Here is a 15,235-nt window from a genome sequence, read left to right as displayed (position 1 = left end):
GGTCATCCACGTTGCACGTCAAGGCCCGTCTGAAACAATCTGTTCCCGTCTACGGCATTACAGCCAAGCCAATGGCCGTAAGAAGCTTACATTAGAGATCACGGCTATGTAGGCCAAGCATCAATACGCCGTACGTATAGGGACAGCCAATCATAGCCCCCAAGTTTCAAACCCACTTCCACGTATTCACGTGGATCGACAAGACCCCCGTCCACCTTTAATGTTATTCTCCGGAAGTATCGACATACCGCCAAAGTCCGGTAACTCCCCTTCACTAAGAGGTTTCCACTGGACTTCATATGTCATTCAAAACAACGAAGAGGCTAAGCTTCTTAGCTAAAGCATCACATCGCCCCCAGCTTCCAGTACTTCAATCAATCTGCAGCCCTAAAGTATCGCGCGATCCTCATGAACCTGGATCCGGCAAGCATTCCGTCCTCAACCTCTGACGTCCTCGACAAGACCTCAACCCCGTGTCTGAACCATTCAACGCCCTCCGCCTCCCACGAGTGGCACCAAGAAGGCTAAGCCTAGTCCCTTCCATGAGCACTGATTCGCCGGCGTGTATCTCACGGGTACCGCATTCGAGGCCCGCCGACTTCATGCGGTTCGAAGCAAGGCTGAGTTAGGAGGGGCGGCGGACAGTTCTGAATCTTTCCCAAACTTCGGGCTCGGTTTCGGCGTCGGTTTCGGCGACTATCTCGGCCAACGGCCCCCGAGTGCGCCTCGATGCGGAGTTCTGCCGTCTCCTCGCGACGACAATAACAACGGACTACTCCGCCCCCCTTCCGTCCCGGTAGAGTAGACACGGGGGAGGCTCGCCTTTGATGACCACGACGCCATCGTCGCCCATGTATCTATCTTGTCGGATACCCGGGACGAGACCATCACTCTTTCGACTTTGGTCAGCGGACTTTAGAGACGGAGCTCATGCTAAGACCGTGGCCAGTCAGAGGACGTCAAGGATTCGAATAGTCTGCTGCAGCATTCATAGCCAGCTCCGCCATTGTTGACAGTATGTCAGATCAGGCTAGTAGAAGGCATCTACAGCTCGATAACCCAGCGTCTGGCCGGCAAAGTGTGCCTCCGACAACAACGCCCCCGAGACCGATCCTTGCGAAGACGAGTCGACCACGAGGCTCGACGTAGCGTGAGGACTTCCGCAAGCCATCCAACGCTATACGACATACCGAAGAAGCATTCTAGGGCACTTCGTCAGCAACATGGAGATCACCAGGGATCAGCGCGGAGGAGGATGAAGATGCGGAAACATCTTTCGGGCACCAGAATCTGACATGATGCCAGCCCAGATGCGCGTCTCCGGATTGGACAACATACGGCTCATCTCAACATTTGACAGCTGAGCCAACAAACCTTCACACCCACAAAAGAGACACGCCTGATAGCATCCCGCCGCATCGAACTCACCCTACCCTCCCATCCCACCTACCGACAGCCCATCGAACACTAGTCTCCGACGCATGTAGCCAGCCCTGTGCCGCAGGAAAGCACGATCAACCACGTGAAGTCGAGATCCCCGATGTTCATCACCAACTACACAGCCCACCGGACCGCGTCACGCAACATTCGGGAAGAGGGGGGCTGACTGAGCACCACCCTCGACAGAGATGGCGGATCAAGGAAATGTGACGCCGTCCCTCTGACTTTCAGGAACCGTCATCATCGTCAGCATTCTGCGACGCTTACATCAGGTCTTGGGGATGCAACCCTAAGCAACTTGACTAAAATCATGGTCAGATCGATTCGAAAGAGCTTCTCCCACACGTCTACTGGCTATCGCCAAGTCCCATTTACGAACCCTCATTTTCGTCTCTGGTCCACCGTCCACTGGCCAGCCTTGCTGTCCACACGGGGCTCTTCACAGTCAGCAACCCCCGAAACACCTCGGAATTCCGCATCTTCCTCGCATCCCGTCTCTTGCGTGGTCCGACCATAGAGTAAGCCCAATCACATCGCCAATGGTCTCAGCCTAAGCCAAGCCAAATGAGAGACGGCGTAGAATAAGCTCCCTCTCAAGCGCTAGTTCAGACTGTCAGGCTGCCAGACAATTCCAAAGTCCCAATATCAAATGAACCAAAAAAAAAAAAGTGCCGGAGTTCCACCAACGCATCCCAACCTTCTAGACCAAATGCCTCTCACCCTTCACCCCGCAAAAACAAGAGCCTAGAATCAACACTAAACGCTCATATGATGGGTCTAGAGCGACTATAATCGGATCCGGACCCTACGGCCTTGGTCTCTCCCACATCACCCGTTAGGGCTGGAATGCCCGGCGCCACCAATCTCCAACATCAAGTCTCTATCCCTCTCCTGTTCCAAACCCACATCAAAAGTTTTGCATGATGACGACGTCCGCTACGGCCATAACATCCATAACCAAACAACAAACCCGTCCGCATCTGACAATAAACGTGCCTCCCTCCGCCCAACCACCGGACCCCCCCCCCCCCCCCCCCCCCCCCCCCCCACGGGGGGGGCACGGCCCCCCGAGCGGCACCCGCGGCACCAAACCCCCCCCCCCCCCACCCCCCCCCCCACCCCCCCCACCCCCCCCCCCCCCCCCCCCCCCCTTCCCCGTTCAGAACGGGGTGAGTGAAGATGTGGACCCGGTGTAGTCCCATAGCGCAAGAACACACGCCCACCATGTGAACGCATCAAAACGACCCAAAGACCACCGCCCTTCCGCACACCCTCCCCCCTTCACAGCCCAGTTGCGATGTCCCAGGTGCTAGTACGGGCCCCATCGCCCCATCGGAGATTATTTACGTAGAGTAGACTGGGCAGCAGGGCAGAATCAGGGCCAGGGCACCAGGCGAGCAGGAAGGAATACAGGACGCTCAAGGGTTGAAGGGGGTGCGGTGGCATGGACCGCATGGTAGGGCAAGGCGGCGAGGACGGTAAGGATTCTTTGGCTCAAGGGGGAAGGGGGTTCACTTTTTGCGCCCATCTTCATGATGAAGAGCCTTAGGGCGCAGGGTAAAGATGGGACATGGGGAACAAAGTTCGAGCCGTCCGTCCCATCGCCTACGCGCTCGAAACTTAAGCCGCGGTTGTAATGCGCTGGGGTGGTTCCGGGGGAGTGAATAGTGCCAAGAGGAAAGGGGGGCGCATCCTCTTCTTTCGCCGCAGTGTCGGACCAAAACATTATTGACCCCAGCACCAGGGCGAAGGAGAGATTGCCAAGACATTTTCATTTTCACCTCCAACGTCAACCATGGGAACGAACCCCTAACTTACGGAGTATGGAGGACCCAGTAGGCGATTGCGTACGCACGCTGCTTTGATATCGACGAGATAGTTTACATAGCAATCGGGGCTAGTGTTAGTCACGCGTGGGAAGGTAGTAGCGGCAGTAGGAAAGTTTAGCTTGGTGAGATTGATGTGCGGCGATTTGTCTAGGATGAACCAGGCCGAGAAGGGGGCCATCCCGATGAATAAATCGCGAAAATCGCAAATTGTCACCCTTTGAACGGCACTAGCAAACGGCACTACTGCTTCACACTACACTACATCCGAGACGAACCTCCGTTCCTGGTCCCGTCGTTAGAAGATCCCCATTTTCCCAGCATCTGGCTAGTTTTCTTGATTCCTCATGGCATCAAGTTAGCGGGAAAAGTACCCCTTCCCCGTTCCCTTGGATGCCTCCCTGCAAGATGCAGGATTGCAGTGGCAGGTTTGACAGGTTTACACGTACCATTGAGATAATGAGTGATACGCAGCCTAGTTATTACGGACCCGCGATATCTGACTCAAATGGCGAGCGTCATCGATCCCTATCGGTAAATGCTTACTTTCTATGAAGAAATACCGAACCACCCCACCCGCGCGCACCAAGAAAGAGTGGAACGTGATGTGAGTGACAAGTATCAGTAACATACGGATGCAAAGCAGTTTACAGATACATGACAAAGTCGACTGTTACGCAAGACGAACACGAGGTTGTACGAATCAATCGCTCTCTCTCTCTCTCATGCCCATAGACGAACCACGGTTGCACGACCTCATGGCAGGAGATGGAAAGGTTCCCGCAGTGGAACCTTCATTCCTCTTTTCCCTTTCGGAACTTCCGTCCGTGCCATGAATGATCAATAGAGACAGGCTACAAAGTCACACAGAGAGAGATGGAAAAGCCGGACAGAATATGACAGAGAGTTGTGAGAGTCAATTCTCTGTAAAAGTTGGGACGATTACACCCCCTCCGGAGCCATCTTACGAACCGTTGACAAAGCATTGTCGTTTGGAGGCTCCTGGTCAATGGAGCAGAGCAAAAGTAACAAAAGTAAGTAGTGTCCCCGAATAGCAATAAACACCCCCCAAATGGCAGCGGAGCAACCGCAAGTATCCAGCAAGGCTGCAACTCCACGGCACTGCCTTTTCGCAACCCGACCCAGAAAAGATGCACTCGCCTTACTCATTAACCCAAATCTACCCGCCCCCCTTCCACTCTGACAGGCACACGAACAGCGCTTGATAACGACCCACTCGACCCTCCCCCCTACCCCAGGCGGGTTGGATGCTCCTTGACCACCAGCTATACTTTTTCCCTGCCCTGAGAGTATCCGTACGGATTACCTGGGTCTTTTCTCTACCACCTTCCCTGAATGTTCGGTTAATGCCGAACAGAAATATTGGAACATCGCCAGATACGGCTCCTCTTCTGCCAATCTGCCCCTGGGGAATATGGCCCAAATGCAGACAGAGTAGGCGCAGCAAAGGAACCCCCCCGGTGGTATATCTCCTTCTTTAGGCAGAGATTTACATTCAAGTCCCGAGCCGATCGTAATGACGACACATACTCTTGATCCACAACCTCACATAGGAAATGGGGACGAGAAGAAGAAAAGATTGCAAAGGGGGAAGAGAGGGGATGGAAGACAGCGTAGACTGGAGAGAGGACAGAAGTCCCATTGTCAAATCAAATCGTCTCCATTAGACGGAATTTGCTCCGGACCAGGGCCAATTTACGGATACCCAGTTGAGCAGGAACTCAAGAGAGGCCAAGCCCATGCAGGACCCGTGAATGACAGGCTTCGGCATAATGCAGCCCCAGTAGTATCCTCAAGGTCATGTCCGGACTTCTTCAATAGTATTGAAAATGGTTCAATGCATGTCTTTTGACTGACGGCGGACGACCACCTGACATGGACTGAGCGGAGCTGACGAGAGCAAAAGCCAAAGGACAGATGGCCCAACAAGTAAATTCGATGAGGCCATGCCTGAACCTAGTCGTAGATGACTTGAAAGGGATGATCAAAGAACAACGAAGAATGTCGATAATGAACTGTCCCGTTGCTAAGTCGGATGCTTTGCACCGGCGAAAACGACATGCATCGAGAACTTGCCCGCCCAACGTAACGAGCCCCAAGCAGAAAGATTCGATGCCTCTCAAGAAGAGCGAATTCCGTATCATCTAAAGACAGAACGATCTGACAGGAAAATGCCTCTATTCAGTCTTAGATGCGAAGCCATCGTCACCGGAGTAGATCGCCAGCTCATTAAACACTACTTATCCGCTCCTATAAGCCTTTCACGATAGAGCCTAACCAGTCGATAACATTCAATGACCAAAACTTATCAGTAAGGTAAAAACAAAATCGGAGATCTAGAAAGCCACCTCCCATCGTGCGATGTGGCCGTTATCAAAACCGAGCCAGGGGAAACAGTATACTAGACTCGAGACGAACAAAGATCGACCTCGATCAATCAACAAAACTCACCAAATCGTCGCAAGCCGTGGGGGCCATCGCCGGGAAAACACTTTCTGGTCCGTGTCGTCGCGGTCATCGTGGTTTTGGTCTTAGTGTAAAAGCTTCAGAAAAACGTGTGCCGTGCGAATGGTTGATGAGACGGATAGTAAGTACCACACCATGTCCGATCTGAATCTTTCCACCCAGGGTCCGGCGGGCAGGGCTGTGTGGTTCTAGTGTACTTCATAGTGTAGAATCTAGATACCGTCTTAGCGTCCTTCTTACTTTGCGGCCTGCCTCATTGAACCTCGGCGATTCTTTGCCTGACTTGCCAAAAGTGCGGTGTGAGAGAGTTTTTTGTCGTAAGCAATGCCACTACTCGCGCTTCTTTTTTGCCATATTACACGCCGTCGCGGGCGGCATCTTCCGCAAGGAACATCCCCCTTGAGAGAATGCATGCCAGAGAATGCATGCCAGAGCCTAAAGAACAGTCAGCAGTAACAGGACCTGCAATGCACAGTACTTGTTAGGCCCTTGTGACGTAACACTCAGGATCAAGAACTTGAGCCCATTTGGGTAGTTTGTCCATTTCGCAAAGTCCTTATTACACATCTTGCACCAAGGGTCAGCGGTCAGCCAAACGGTGATTACCCTTTTTTGAACCCCGTATATCCCCGTGGGCCGTGGCTCCCGTGGCTCCGGAGATGCAAATTCGCGGAGAACCGTACTAATCGTCAAAAAAGAGACGGATGCTGAAGAATGTGGAGACTTATGGCTCCAATGCTCCATTCATCCTGAAAAAGGGCCGAGCATGCTTGCTTCTCAAATCTTTGAAAAAAAAAAAAGAGGCTTGAGAATCTGACGGTATCCTCCGTGTTACCAGCAGTCTAACACTGCACAGTAAGCTTGTCGCACCGCTGATCGCTGCGTGAAGTGTATGTAGTGTAAGTATCTCTGAACCTCTGAACAAGCCCGGGCCCCAAGGTAGAGAAAGGAAGCTTGTCCGTAAAAGGCGTTTCATCCTCATCACCAGCATACGGGATCATCGCCCTACGGATACGCAGGTTGCAGGCGCACTACATGTATGCCGGGACCGCGTTGCGCAACGGGACACCCCTTCGCCTGCTACGCTAGGGCGGTTCGTACTCGTTATCGTCGTTGCCCATTACCATGGACCATCGCATGGCATGGCATGGTATGGGAAGCGTGTATTCGTACGTCTGACCGGGTTCTCTTCCCCCTCCGTAGGGACTTAATCACCGTCTCTCCTGCGTCCCTCAGGCCTGCAGAAAGTGCAGAACTTCAGTCCTTCAGTCCGTCTCCCCTTGCCCATGTCCCGGACGAACCCTGCGGCCCTGCCTTGCCTTGCCTTACCCTGCCAGCCTGCCCTGCCCTGCCCTGCCCGTAACCTCGTTGAACTTGGCCCCCAAACTGCAACATCCACAGGGCGCAAACTCCAAAAGAGTGCAAGACCCCTTGGTTGATCCATCCGTATGTATCCCCGACGTGGGAACGGGGTTTTTGATGGAGCAGCAAGCCGTACCTCCGGACTGCTGCGTACGCACCCGGCCGGGACAGGCACCACGGACAGAGCCCAGGTCCAAGGTGAAGGCGAGGGAAAGAAAAGAAATGGCGCGGCGGCGGCAGCCCTCTCCCTCTCCCTATCCTATCCGATCCCGTCACCCGTGTCCGTACTCCAAGGATCAAGTCGAGATTTTCGCCGATTGATTACCTCTCGGCCCCCTCCCCGGTCGCCCCCAGAGCGTTCTATCCGTGTCCGTATCTTTACTCTCTAGACCGGACTGAACCATACTTACACCCACCCCTATGCGTGTTATGGCATCGGGCAGAATCAGCCTTGGTCAGAATCTGATATACACACTTCCGCAGGGTTCAGGTCTCCGGGCGCAGGTTTCGCTGACATGCCCTGACGATGGAGTAGTGTAACAGTGTGGAAAAAAAGCAGATTTGACAGCGGACGATACACTACACATGGGGAATAGTTCGTGATTTGGTCGTGTTCCGACTCCCCATGAGAGTTGAGCTGTGATGTTGCATCGGAGAATGTAATGATGGGAAGAACCCCGCGCGTAACGCTGCCTTGCTTCTCTTGTGCCGGCACTGGCCAGAGAAATGCTTACAGGATGCCAGTCGCCAAATGGTCAGCAGCAATTGTTTGGCCCTAAGCACCCCGTTTGGAATGGGCCTGTCTCTTGCTCCTGGGGGCGAGGCCCTTCAAGCCAGCTGAATCACGGATATTGCCTCGTCTTTGGCATTTCTTGTCCCCAGGCTCTGGTGGTCGACCCCTCGTGACCACCCCCCTTGGAGTCCGAGACTAGTTCGCATATACGACCTTCTCGTGTTCTTCCAGAAGACGTCTAGCAAAACCTCGTACAACCGATACAGGTTAAGTAAGCAACAGCACACAAAAACCGAGAACGGGTGGTGGACACTGGGCACTGGTCCCCGTGTCCGTCCCCCCGTTCAGCCGAACCTTGACCTGCTGCCGCTGCTGCTGCCTCTCCTCGTCATGTGGGGACCTTGGACGCTTGGGAAACCTGAAGGTTTGTGCTTTGCCAAAAAGCGTAGGCCTTCCGCCCTGCGCGGCCCTACAGGCGAAACGTGTGACATGTTCCCAACTGGAGGGTTAGCGCACTGCCCTAGCGGCAGACGGACCCTTGGCGTTGTGTCCCAGGCAGAGGAGTTACCTAGCTGTGCGGCGTGCCTGTGGCCGGTAGGGCGGAAAGTGCGGGATCATTGATCAGCGCGTCGTGGTTGTTGACGCTGCCAGAAGGTTGAAGCCTTTCCCAAACAAGAGGGCATCCCCGTCCTCGACCTCGGCATGTCAGGGACTGGCTGGGAAGAGCCGGGCAGAGAAGAAAGGGGGGCGTCAAAGGGGAGGAGGAGGGGGTGGGAAAAGGGGAGTTTTTTCTCAACTTCGCGATTTAGCGCAAGCTGTGAGAGAGAGGGACCAGGTCTATACCATGGTGTGTAAACCCAGGCCAGGAGTCGTGGTTAGTCGCCGACCGTCCCCCCTGGCTCTTGACCAGCCTGCGAGCGATCAATCGCTTCAGGTCAGTGACATCGTCGCCTTGCCGAATTGGGTTATAGATTCGGGACAGGGAAATGAGTTGCTATCGCGGCCTCTCAACCCCTCATTTTGCAGCTTCATTATCGCCGTTCTAAAGCTGTCAAGGAATGAGGTCCCAGGTACCAGATGGGAGGTTCTGCCGAGATTGAACTCAAAAATAAGCACATGAAACCCCGCCGTAGCTAAGCGCATTCAAAGCTTTCCCTCGACCGGGTAGTGGTCCAGAAAGGAGAAAGAAAGCGTGTGTGTGCCTGTCAGAAAGGCAAAAACAAGAAAAGGTTTATCAAATAGCGATACATCATAAAGGGAGCCCTCGCAATGCCAGGTTGGAGGTTCTACCAAAGGCTGAATATGACTCGTCGAGAACGCTCGCAACCTCCTGGACATTGCTTCTTGCACTGCCACACTCGTGCCGGTGATCCAATGTCGAATTCAGAGTAGAGGTATCCACAAACAGGGCCGGCCGGTCGGGGACAGAGAGGGGGCCACCGGGGGGACAGGGCCATGATGCCAATCTCCCTAAAACGGGGGCGTCGCGGGATTTTATGTAGTACCCAGCAGGAAGGGAACAGTTTAACAGCTAATACCTGTGCAATCCGTGGGAGAGGTCGTCGTCCAAGGATGGGGGCTGCAAGGATAGACGAAGGAGATGATGGTTAGGGCTTCCGGCAGTCGAGACGCCGGTGACGGGACTCCAAGAGAGCAATACCTCCGGCCGGGGCACCGCCGGCTATTGGCTGTGGCCCGGCGAGGAGCACGCGTAACCCATGGAACGCACACGGAGGCCCAGGGGCGGATGGGCAGCGCTTGTCCGTCTGGGCGGCCATCGACGAGCCGTTGCCCACCTGGTGCGACGCCATTGCGAACCCAATGCCGTGAGCGTGGTGCCTGCAAGGGGGACCATAAGGCTAAACTCTCCTCAGTCAGGAATTGTCCTTGTTGGATGAGGATGACTACTGAAATCTTGCTGTTGACAGAAACTTGCTTCATCATGGGCAGCTTGGTATGTATCCCATAGACCTGCCTGCCCCTTCGAAAGGGGCCCAGGGGGCTGCTGCTTTTGCAACTTTGTCAATGCTCCGTGTGTGTCCCCGCCGCCACTCTACCGTTACCTCCGTGGACCGCGTAAGCACCGAACGCCAGCCGGGAAAGCGACGAATGGACAATGAAGCAGTACGACAACTTCCCGGCCGTTCACAACAAGTGTCCGGACAGGTCCAGGAAACATGCGCGTCGCAAGTTGATCTCTGCTTGCCTGCGTTGTTGCACTCGCGCCGATGGGAGGTTCCATCCCGGGTGTTACTGCTCCGGCATGGCTGATCGCTGGGCGCAGCTCGTTTGAACTGGAGATCTCAGGGGTGGGTTCGGTTGGCATGGGACAAAGACCGATACTCCTTGACGACTGGCTCCCCTCTGCCATGCTTCCATGCCGCCGTGCCTCTCGATCGTCGCTTGATGTGAACCACCTTGGCCAGAAGAATGACACTCTGATGATCTCGGTTGACCGGAGACACCCATAGTGTGGCCGATGGGGGCACTAGTGTCTAGCCAGCCCAACTGGCCCATCTCCATCATCCCTAGGCGGCTGAAAAAAAAATAGTATAGGTGGTGTAAGTAGAGGCAGCCGCAGCCAAGATGAAATCTAGGTTTCCAAGACGCCACCACCACCGCCTGTTCGGCGCAATTACACACTTCAGAACCCGAGGCATGGCCCTGTTCGGTTTTTGTCCTAGTCATGCCCCTCGCCCGGTGCTACCGCGGCGCCCTTTGGGCTTTGGGGCCAGGACGGCAGATCATCGCCGTCGATCCAACCAAAAGTCTCCTACTGAGGACCACCGTCGACGCGCCTGTCGTGCCCAATAAGGCTTCTCGACAGCGAGTCAAACTGCGCGACCTTGTCATGCAACGTCGTAGACTTCATATACGGCTAGTCATTCTTGGGCCTCTGTACTCGTATACCCACTTTGTGGTACGTGATGGTGGCACGACGTCTCGCGCAACTTGGAAGCGATCTTGTTCAACTCCACGCAGGTTAAGCGTCGAGAGCTGAAAAAGCCGGTAACTAAATGCTGACTGGAAGGGATCACCGACATGAGCTGATGACAGGCAGCCAGGCGGGTAGGCCACGCAAACTTCCGAAATCCTTCTAGACCGCTTCCATGCGCTTGCCGAATGGGGCACTCCCTCCGTCCTCGCTCCGTGTCCCGATGAAGAAGCCATGCCGATTTTTAATTTTTCTTCACAATGCTGACAATTTGAGTGTAACGACCCTCGACTTCGCACAACGCCATGCGGGTTACACGCAGTGGCCAGGCTTCAGCCGCGGATCTAGATGCAGCAGAGCCCCGGAACTATTGGAAATGCTGGTAAAGACGTGCTGATGCCTATCCTCAAGACACGAGAATGACGAAACTCTTTGGACTTTGGAAAGTTATCCTCTTTGGTAGTGAAGTGGGGGCCCATATCCAAACCAGGTCCCATTCACCGGGAGTTCGTGCCGTTGTACCCAAGGCCACTGATGCTGCGAAATCCTCAACCCGTACTCCGTACTTGTTATGTAGGCTCTTGCGACTGTCAAGGTGGGCTTGATGTCGGATGTTGAGTGAGTAAGTGACGCAGCATTCCCAAATAGTCGTCTGTTGCTGAGGAAATGACTGATCGAGACAACGGGGGTGGCGATGCTGATAGGATGGGTCCGAAAGGCAGCAGATCAGCTTCAAGTAAAGAGTAACAACTCGGAAAGAGTCAAATCGACCAAGCTATCAGCCCTGTCAGGACCAAGTGGTATCACTCCGCGTGCCAGTTTGAAGTTCCGAACGCCTGCCCCCGTGCCCGCTAAAACCGACACCTCGGTACGGGCCCCGCTTCGCCCGGCGGACGACCGACTGATTCGGAAGCCTGACCGGCCACAAGATTAGCTTCACCTCCGTACGGACCTTGGCATCGTCTCGTGTTCCGGAGGCTCTGTTGTGAATCTACCGGACAACCATACGGCCGACACACCGCTTCCTCGATGCCTGTCTCTCATCACAGCGTGTATTCGCCTTTAGGTCACAAGGTGTGTACGAAATATGCCCGGTCAACAGTTGATATTCCCTGCTATAGCCCCTATCCGATGTAAGCTTCGCTACAGCGACGAAAGAGCCTTTCAGCACGAGGCGTAGCAAGCCGGATCGCTTGTGTGGCAGGTTGCGTGGGGAGGACGTCAATGTCCGAGGGCCGTTGGAGAGAGCGAACCAACCGTGCAGATCTTAGTAGACGCAAGGCTGATATGAGTGAGGCGCCTCTATCGTAGCTTGTAGCATTGAATAATGGCTTCAATGATGCCGGTGGAATTAGGACCCTAAGATAAGCTGCAGATTTTGCTACTATACTACAAGGATCTGACTCTGATGCGCATGAAGTGCAGAGTAGGAGTTCGCAGCTGGCCGTCACGGAGCAAGCCATGTGCCATCTGACAGATTCGAAAACCGATAAACGCCGTGGGCCATTCCATCGAGTTCCGGAGGGAGCTGCAGTCGATGTTGTCGAACCGCCTATACGTTGGCTGCGGATTCTGGCCACTCAAAACGTTTCCCCTCAATGCTAGTCCACGGAAGGACTGAGTTCCTCATCTTTTCGTTGGTCCAAATACGCACCAAGACGAATAAAGGATCTTGTGGACACGTCTATTGTACCGTAATCGATGCTGCACCTGAACGGCACAGTTCCTGCTGAGTGACAGCTGAGAGGGGTACGGAGCGGGGAGATATGCTGTCAGGCCTTAGCGGCCGCATCCCAAGGGAGACGGGTAGGTAGGTACGTAGGTAGGCCTAAGCAATGCGAAGATTCCCTCGCGATTCTCGTGCTGTTATGTCTGACTTCCTCGCATAATATGGCCAAGTGAGCGAATGGTGGCTGGGGTTATGATCTTGCAACTGGATCAAGTGTGAGTCAGATGAGAGGGGAGGGGGAATCGACGGGCGTCTGCATGCGCCGCAAGAGATATTGGCGTATTGACAATGGGAGCATTTATGCCGTGCCTTAGAGTTGCGAGACCTTGGGCTTCAAAATCGTGACGACGCGCATGGGTTAGTCTTCACGGCGCAACCTGAGTCGTAGCAATTGCGAATGCAGGTTGCCTCGGCCTTGCAGGCCATGTTGGGACGTTGGTGTTTTCGCGGCCAAGGCTGCAATTCTTCACCGCCAGCTGTTTGCCTGATATTATCCCAGTAAACAAAGGATGCTTCGAAGATGACAGCTTATAATCCTGGCAACTATCAATTGTACGCCTTTGAGTCATATGACCGCCGTAGGCAGCAGAAGAGGTCATAATGGAGGGGAGGTGGTTCGTGAAGGAAGTTGAAGTTACCGACACAGCGGGCATGGCCCCGCCCCTTGCTCGCCGGCCGTCTTGCAGACTGCGTAGACCAACTAGATGTCATGACAAGTCGGCCTGCTGTACATGTGGTGCCAGTAGCTCTGCTGAGCAGCGGCGTAGAATGCATCAGGGAATGGGGCATACAAAGAGAAAGAAAGGAATACCTAGACCGTTAGTGTTAAGGCGTCTGAGACATGGATACAAGCAACGGTGCGCCTTCATCCTTCTCAGCACGCCACTTTGATGGTACTCGTGGTACTCTACATACTTCAAAGTCGAGCCTTGCCGGCCGGCTTAGTCCACAATGTGCTGCCGTCGCATTGTCTCGTGTCAGCATGTGTATGCATGTCGCCGGAAAGGGCAACGCCACATCCATACCCGGCGATATCTGGTCGCTGTCTGTTCAGCCCTGTATCCGTAGGTACTCGCGGCTGCTTGCAGGTCTTCGGTCCCAGGATGAGACCGTAGCGCCCGGTCACCGCAGGGCGCGCATGTCTTGTATTTCATCGGGCTGACTACCAACCGGCATTGTTTGGGATTCCGATAAGCTGCCTGGACTTGTGGAATTGAGATGATCGTGCATGCCTACGTTTTCGCGTTCTCCGCTGCAACAGTACGACGTTGCGGGAGTCCTATTCATGGAGATATAGGTAATTCGGCTATCAGATGGGACACAGAGTGAGACTGGACCTGGCTTAGGTACAACGATGCCTCGGTGGGCTGAGAGTGTAATGAGTCGGTTCGGATTACCTCTTGTCTCAGCTAGGTATTGCCCGCGGCAATTTCCCTTTACTCGCAGGGCTTTAGCTAGATGTCGCGTGGCTTGTCGTGGCGGCCTAGACTGACATGTTGTGTACTTAGTGATGTATGTACAGAGGCGCCGACGAAGCAAGTTGATTGGGACTGCCTGGCAGCTTTGGTGGGCGATTGGATAATCGGCGAACCTCTTACAAGACGGACAGATACTGTAAACCAGGGGCCCAAGACATCGAAATCGCAGGGCTACCGTGTTCGTCCAAGTGGATGGTGTTTATCAGTTCGACAATGGCAACCAAACCGGCAGGGAAAGGCTCGATAGTCCTCGTCGAACTGCCAACACCCTTTAGCAGTGCTCTGTTATTGCCTCTCTTCCGCACCCTCCATAGCAAAAACCATGGAGCAGAAACCATGACCATCCTGGCGGGCACGACGGGTTAGAGATTAAGCTTTAGCACCGCCCCACGGGACTGTCCCTTCCTGTTGTCGATGACTCTGCTCGCTGGAATGACAGCCAGTCAAAGGAGGATGACGACGCCGGCACGGCGTATCGGGAACGCTGTCCAAACGCCACGCAGCCAGGTGATTGATTACCTGGGGACCTGAAAACTTCTCCGGAAGGATGGTGATGTAAATACAGGACCCTCTTCCGCGCCCGCACCCACCTTCCGAGATGTCGTCCGGGTTGCTCTTCAACCTGATGCGGGCGTGCCGGTTTTCAGCAACCCCAAGCCATCATGCGAACGGACCAGGCCGGAGGTGAATGGGACGTCCGCACACATCTGGACCTGCGACCGATCGATGGGCAGCTAGACATCGCAGGGAAACACTGCCCTCTTTCCATTGCCTGAGCTATGCCGCGACATTTGACATCCAAGTGTAGGTGAGTTGAAGACCAGGTTCAAAGTAGGATATTGGAAGCAGTGCCCAAAGAATTGGGCCCTTGGCATGGTCGCTAAACGACTAGAGCACTCGCTCTGAAATCAGCAGTCATGAACCAACAGTCCTGAAGCCCAACCCTCACTTTGCAGTCCGCGCCACAGTCGTCACCAGCCCTTGAACGTCATCGCCGTTGAAGAAAATTTGATCTTGGGCACGCGGCCCTGTCTTCGATCGAGGCATCGTGGCCATGACATCTAGCTACCTGTGCCACCCAGCTCCCAGCTCCCAGCTCCCAGCGATGTGGTGACAAACCACTCGAGTACTTAGTCAGGTGCTAGCTGGAAAGGTGAATCGTGGTCTTGGCTTGGTAACTTGACTTGAGACGGCTGTAGCCTTTGATGGCATGTAGTGATTATGGCGCCTAGTGAGCGTAACGCG

The 15,235-nt window shown here is 54.4% G+C and overlaps 7 protein-coding genes across 7 annotated transcripts; 4 read left to right on the top strand and 3 right to left on the bottom strand.

The window, feature by feature from the left end:
* Nucleotides 1-2,815: 2,815 nt before the first annotated feature.
* On the bottom strand, nt 2,816-3,166 carry CLUP02_16084 (uncharacterized protein; the record flags this gene model as incomplete). The annotated part of the gene is made up of 1 exon (XM_049295008.1): nt 2,816-3,166. The coding sequence occupies one exon, from the start codon at nt 3,164-3,166 to the stop codon at nt 2,816-2,818; it is 351 nt and encodes a 116-aa protein (XP_049152155.1).
* A 508-nt stretch (nt 3,167-3,674) lies between these two features.
* On the top strand, nt 3,675-4,492 carry CLUP02_16083 (uncharacterized protein; the record flags this gene model as incomplete). Its single annotated transcript, XM_049295007.1, has 6 exons — nt 3,675-3,711; nt 3,783-3,873; nt 3,920-3,962; nt 4,002-4,042; nt 4,114-4,291; nt 4,346-4,492. 6 exons carry the CDS (start codon nt 3,675-3,677, stop codon nt 4,490-4,492), a joined length of 537 nt encoding a protein of 178 aa, XP_049152154.1.
* Nucleotides 4,493-4,534: 42 nt separating this feature from the next.
* CLUP02_16082 (uncharacterized protein) lies at nt 4,535-4,904 on the top strand (the record flags this gene model as incomplete). Its single annotated transcript, XM_049295006.1, has 3 exons — nt 4,535-4,576; nt 4,645-4,721; nt 4,841-4,904. The coding sequence occupies 3 exons, from the start codon at nt 4,535-4,537 to the stop codon at nt 4,902-4,904; spliced, it is 183 nt and encodes a 60-aa protein (XP_049152153.1).
* Nucleotides 4,905-6,900: 1,996 nt separating this feature from the next.
* Nucleotides 6,901-9,218, top strand: CLUP02_16081 (uncharacterized protein; the record flags this gene model as incomplete). Its single annotated transcript, XM_049295005.1, has 11 exons — nt 6,901-7,041; nt 7,155-7,247; nt 7,307-7,483; nt 7,559-7,619; nt 7,712-7,754; nt 7,838-8,006; nt 8,080-8,442; nt 8,500-8,618; nt 8,710-8,918; nt 8,982-9,012; nt 9,062-9,218. The coding sequence occupies 11 exons, from the start codon at nt 6,901-6,903 to the stop codon at nt 9,216-9,218; spliced, it is 1,563 nt and encodes a 520-aa protein (XP_049152152.1).
* A 154-nt stretch (nt 9,219-9,372) lies between these two features.
* Nucleotides 9,373-10,371, bottom strand: CLUP02_16080 (uncharacterized protein; the record flags this gene model as incomplete). The annotated part of the gene is made up of 3 exons (XM_049295004.1): nt 9,373-9,865; nt 9,933-10,046; nt 10,103-10,371. The coding sequence occupies 3 exons, from the start codon at nt 10,369-10,371 to the stop codon at nt 9,373-9,375; spliced, it is 876 nt and encodes a 291-aa protein (XP_049152151.1).
* Nucleotides 10,372-10,534: 163 nt separating this feature from the next.
* CLUP02_16079 (uncharacterized protein) lies at nt 10,535-10,921 on the top strand (the record flags this gene model as incomplete). Its single annotated transcript, XM_049295003.1, has 3 exons — nt 10,535-10,768; nt 10,831-10,857; nt 10,910-10,921. 3 exons carry the CDS (start codon nt 10,535-10,537, stop codon nt 10,919-10,921), a joined length of 273 nt encoding a protein of 90 aa, XP_049152150.1.
* Nucleotides 10,922-10,945: 24 nt separating this feature from the next.
* Nucleotides 10,946-15,037, bottom strand: CLUP02_16078 (uncharacterized protein; the record flags this gene model as incomplete). Its single annotated transcript, XM_049295002.1, has 20 exons — nt 10,946-10,990; nt 11,052-11,127; nt 11,197-11,558; nt 11,646-11,763; nt 11,831-11,843; nt 11,955-12,114; nt 12,188-12,346; nt 12,394-12,509; nt 12,661-12,716; nt 12,882-13,212; nt 13,369-13,452; nt 13,538-13,554; nt 13,639-13,764; nt 13,833-13,879; nt 13,953-13,995; nt 14,111-14,335; nt 14,410-14,612; nt 14,665-14,724; nt 14,780-14,870; nt 14,940-15,037. The coding sequence occupies 20 exons, from the start codon at nt 15,035-15,037 to the stop codon at nt 10,946-10,948; spliced, it is 2,430 nt and encodes an 809-aa protein (XP_049152149.1).
* Nucleotides 15,038-15,235: the final 198 nt, after the last annotated feature.

This window comes from Colletotrichum lupini, chromosome 9 (assembly GCF_023278565.1).
Source record: "Colletotrichum lupini chromosome 9, complete sequence".
In the NCBI taxonomy this organism is placed as follows: domain Eukaryota; kingdom Fungi; phylum Ascomycota; class Sordariomycetes; order Glomerellales; family Glomerellaceae; genus Colletotrichum; species Colletotrichum lupini.
The sequence above is the reverse complement of the archived record's forward strand: the minus strand, read 5'-3'. Positions and strand labels throughout refer to the sequence as shown.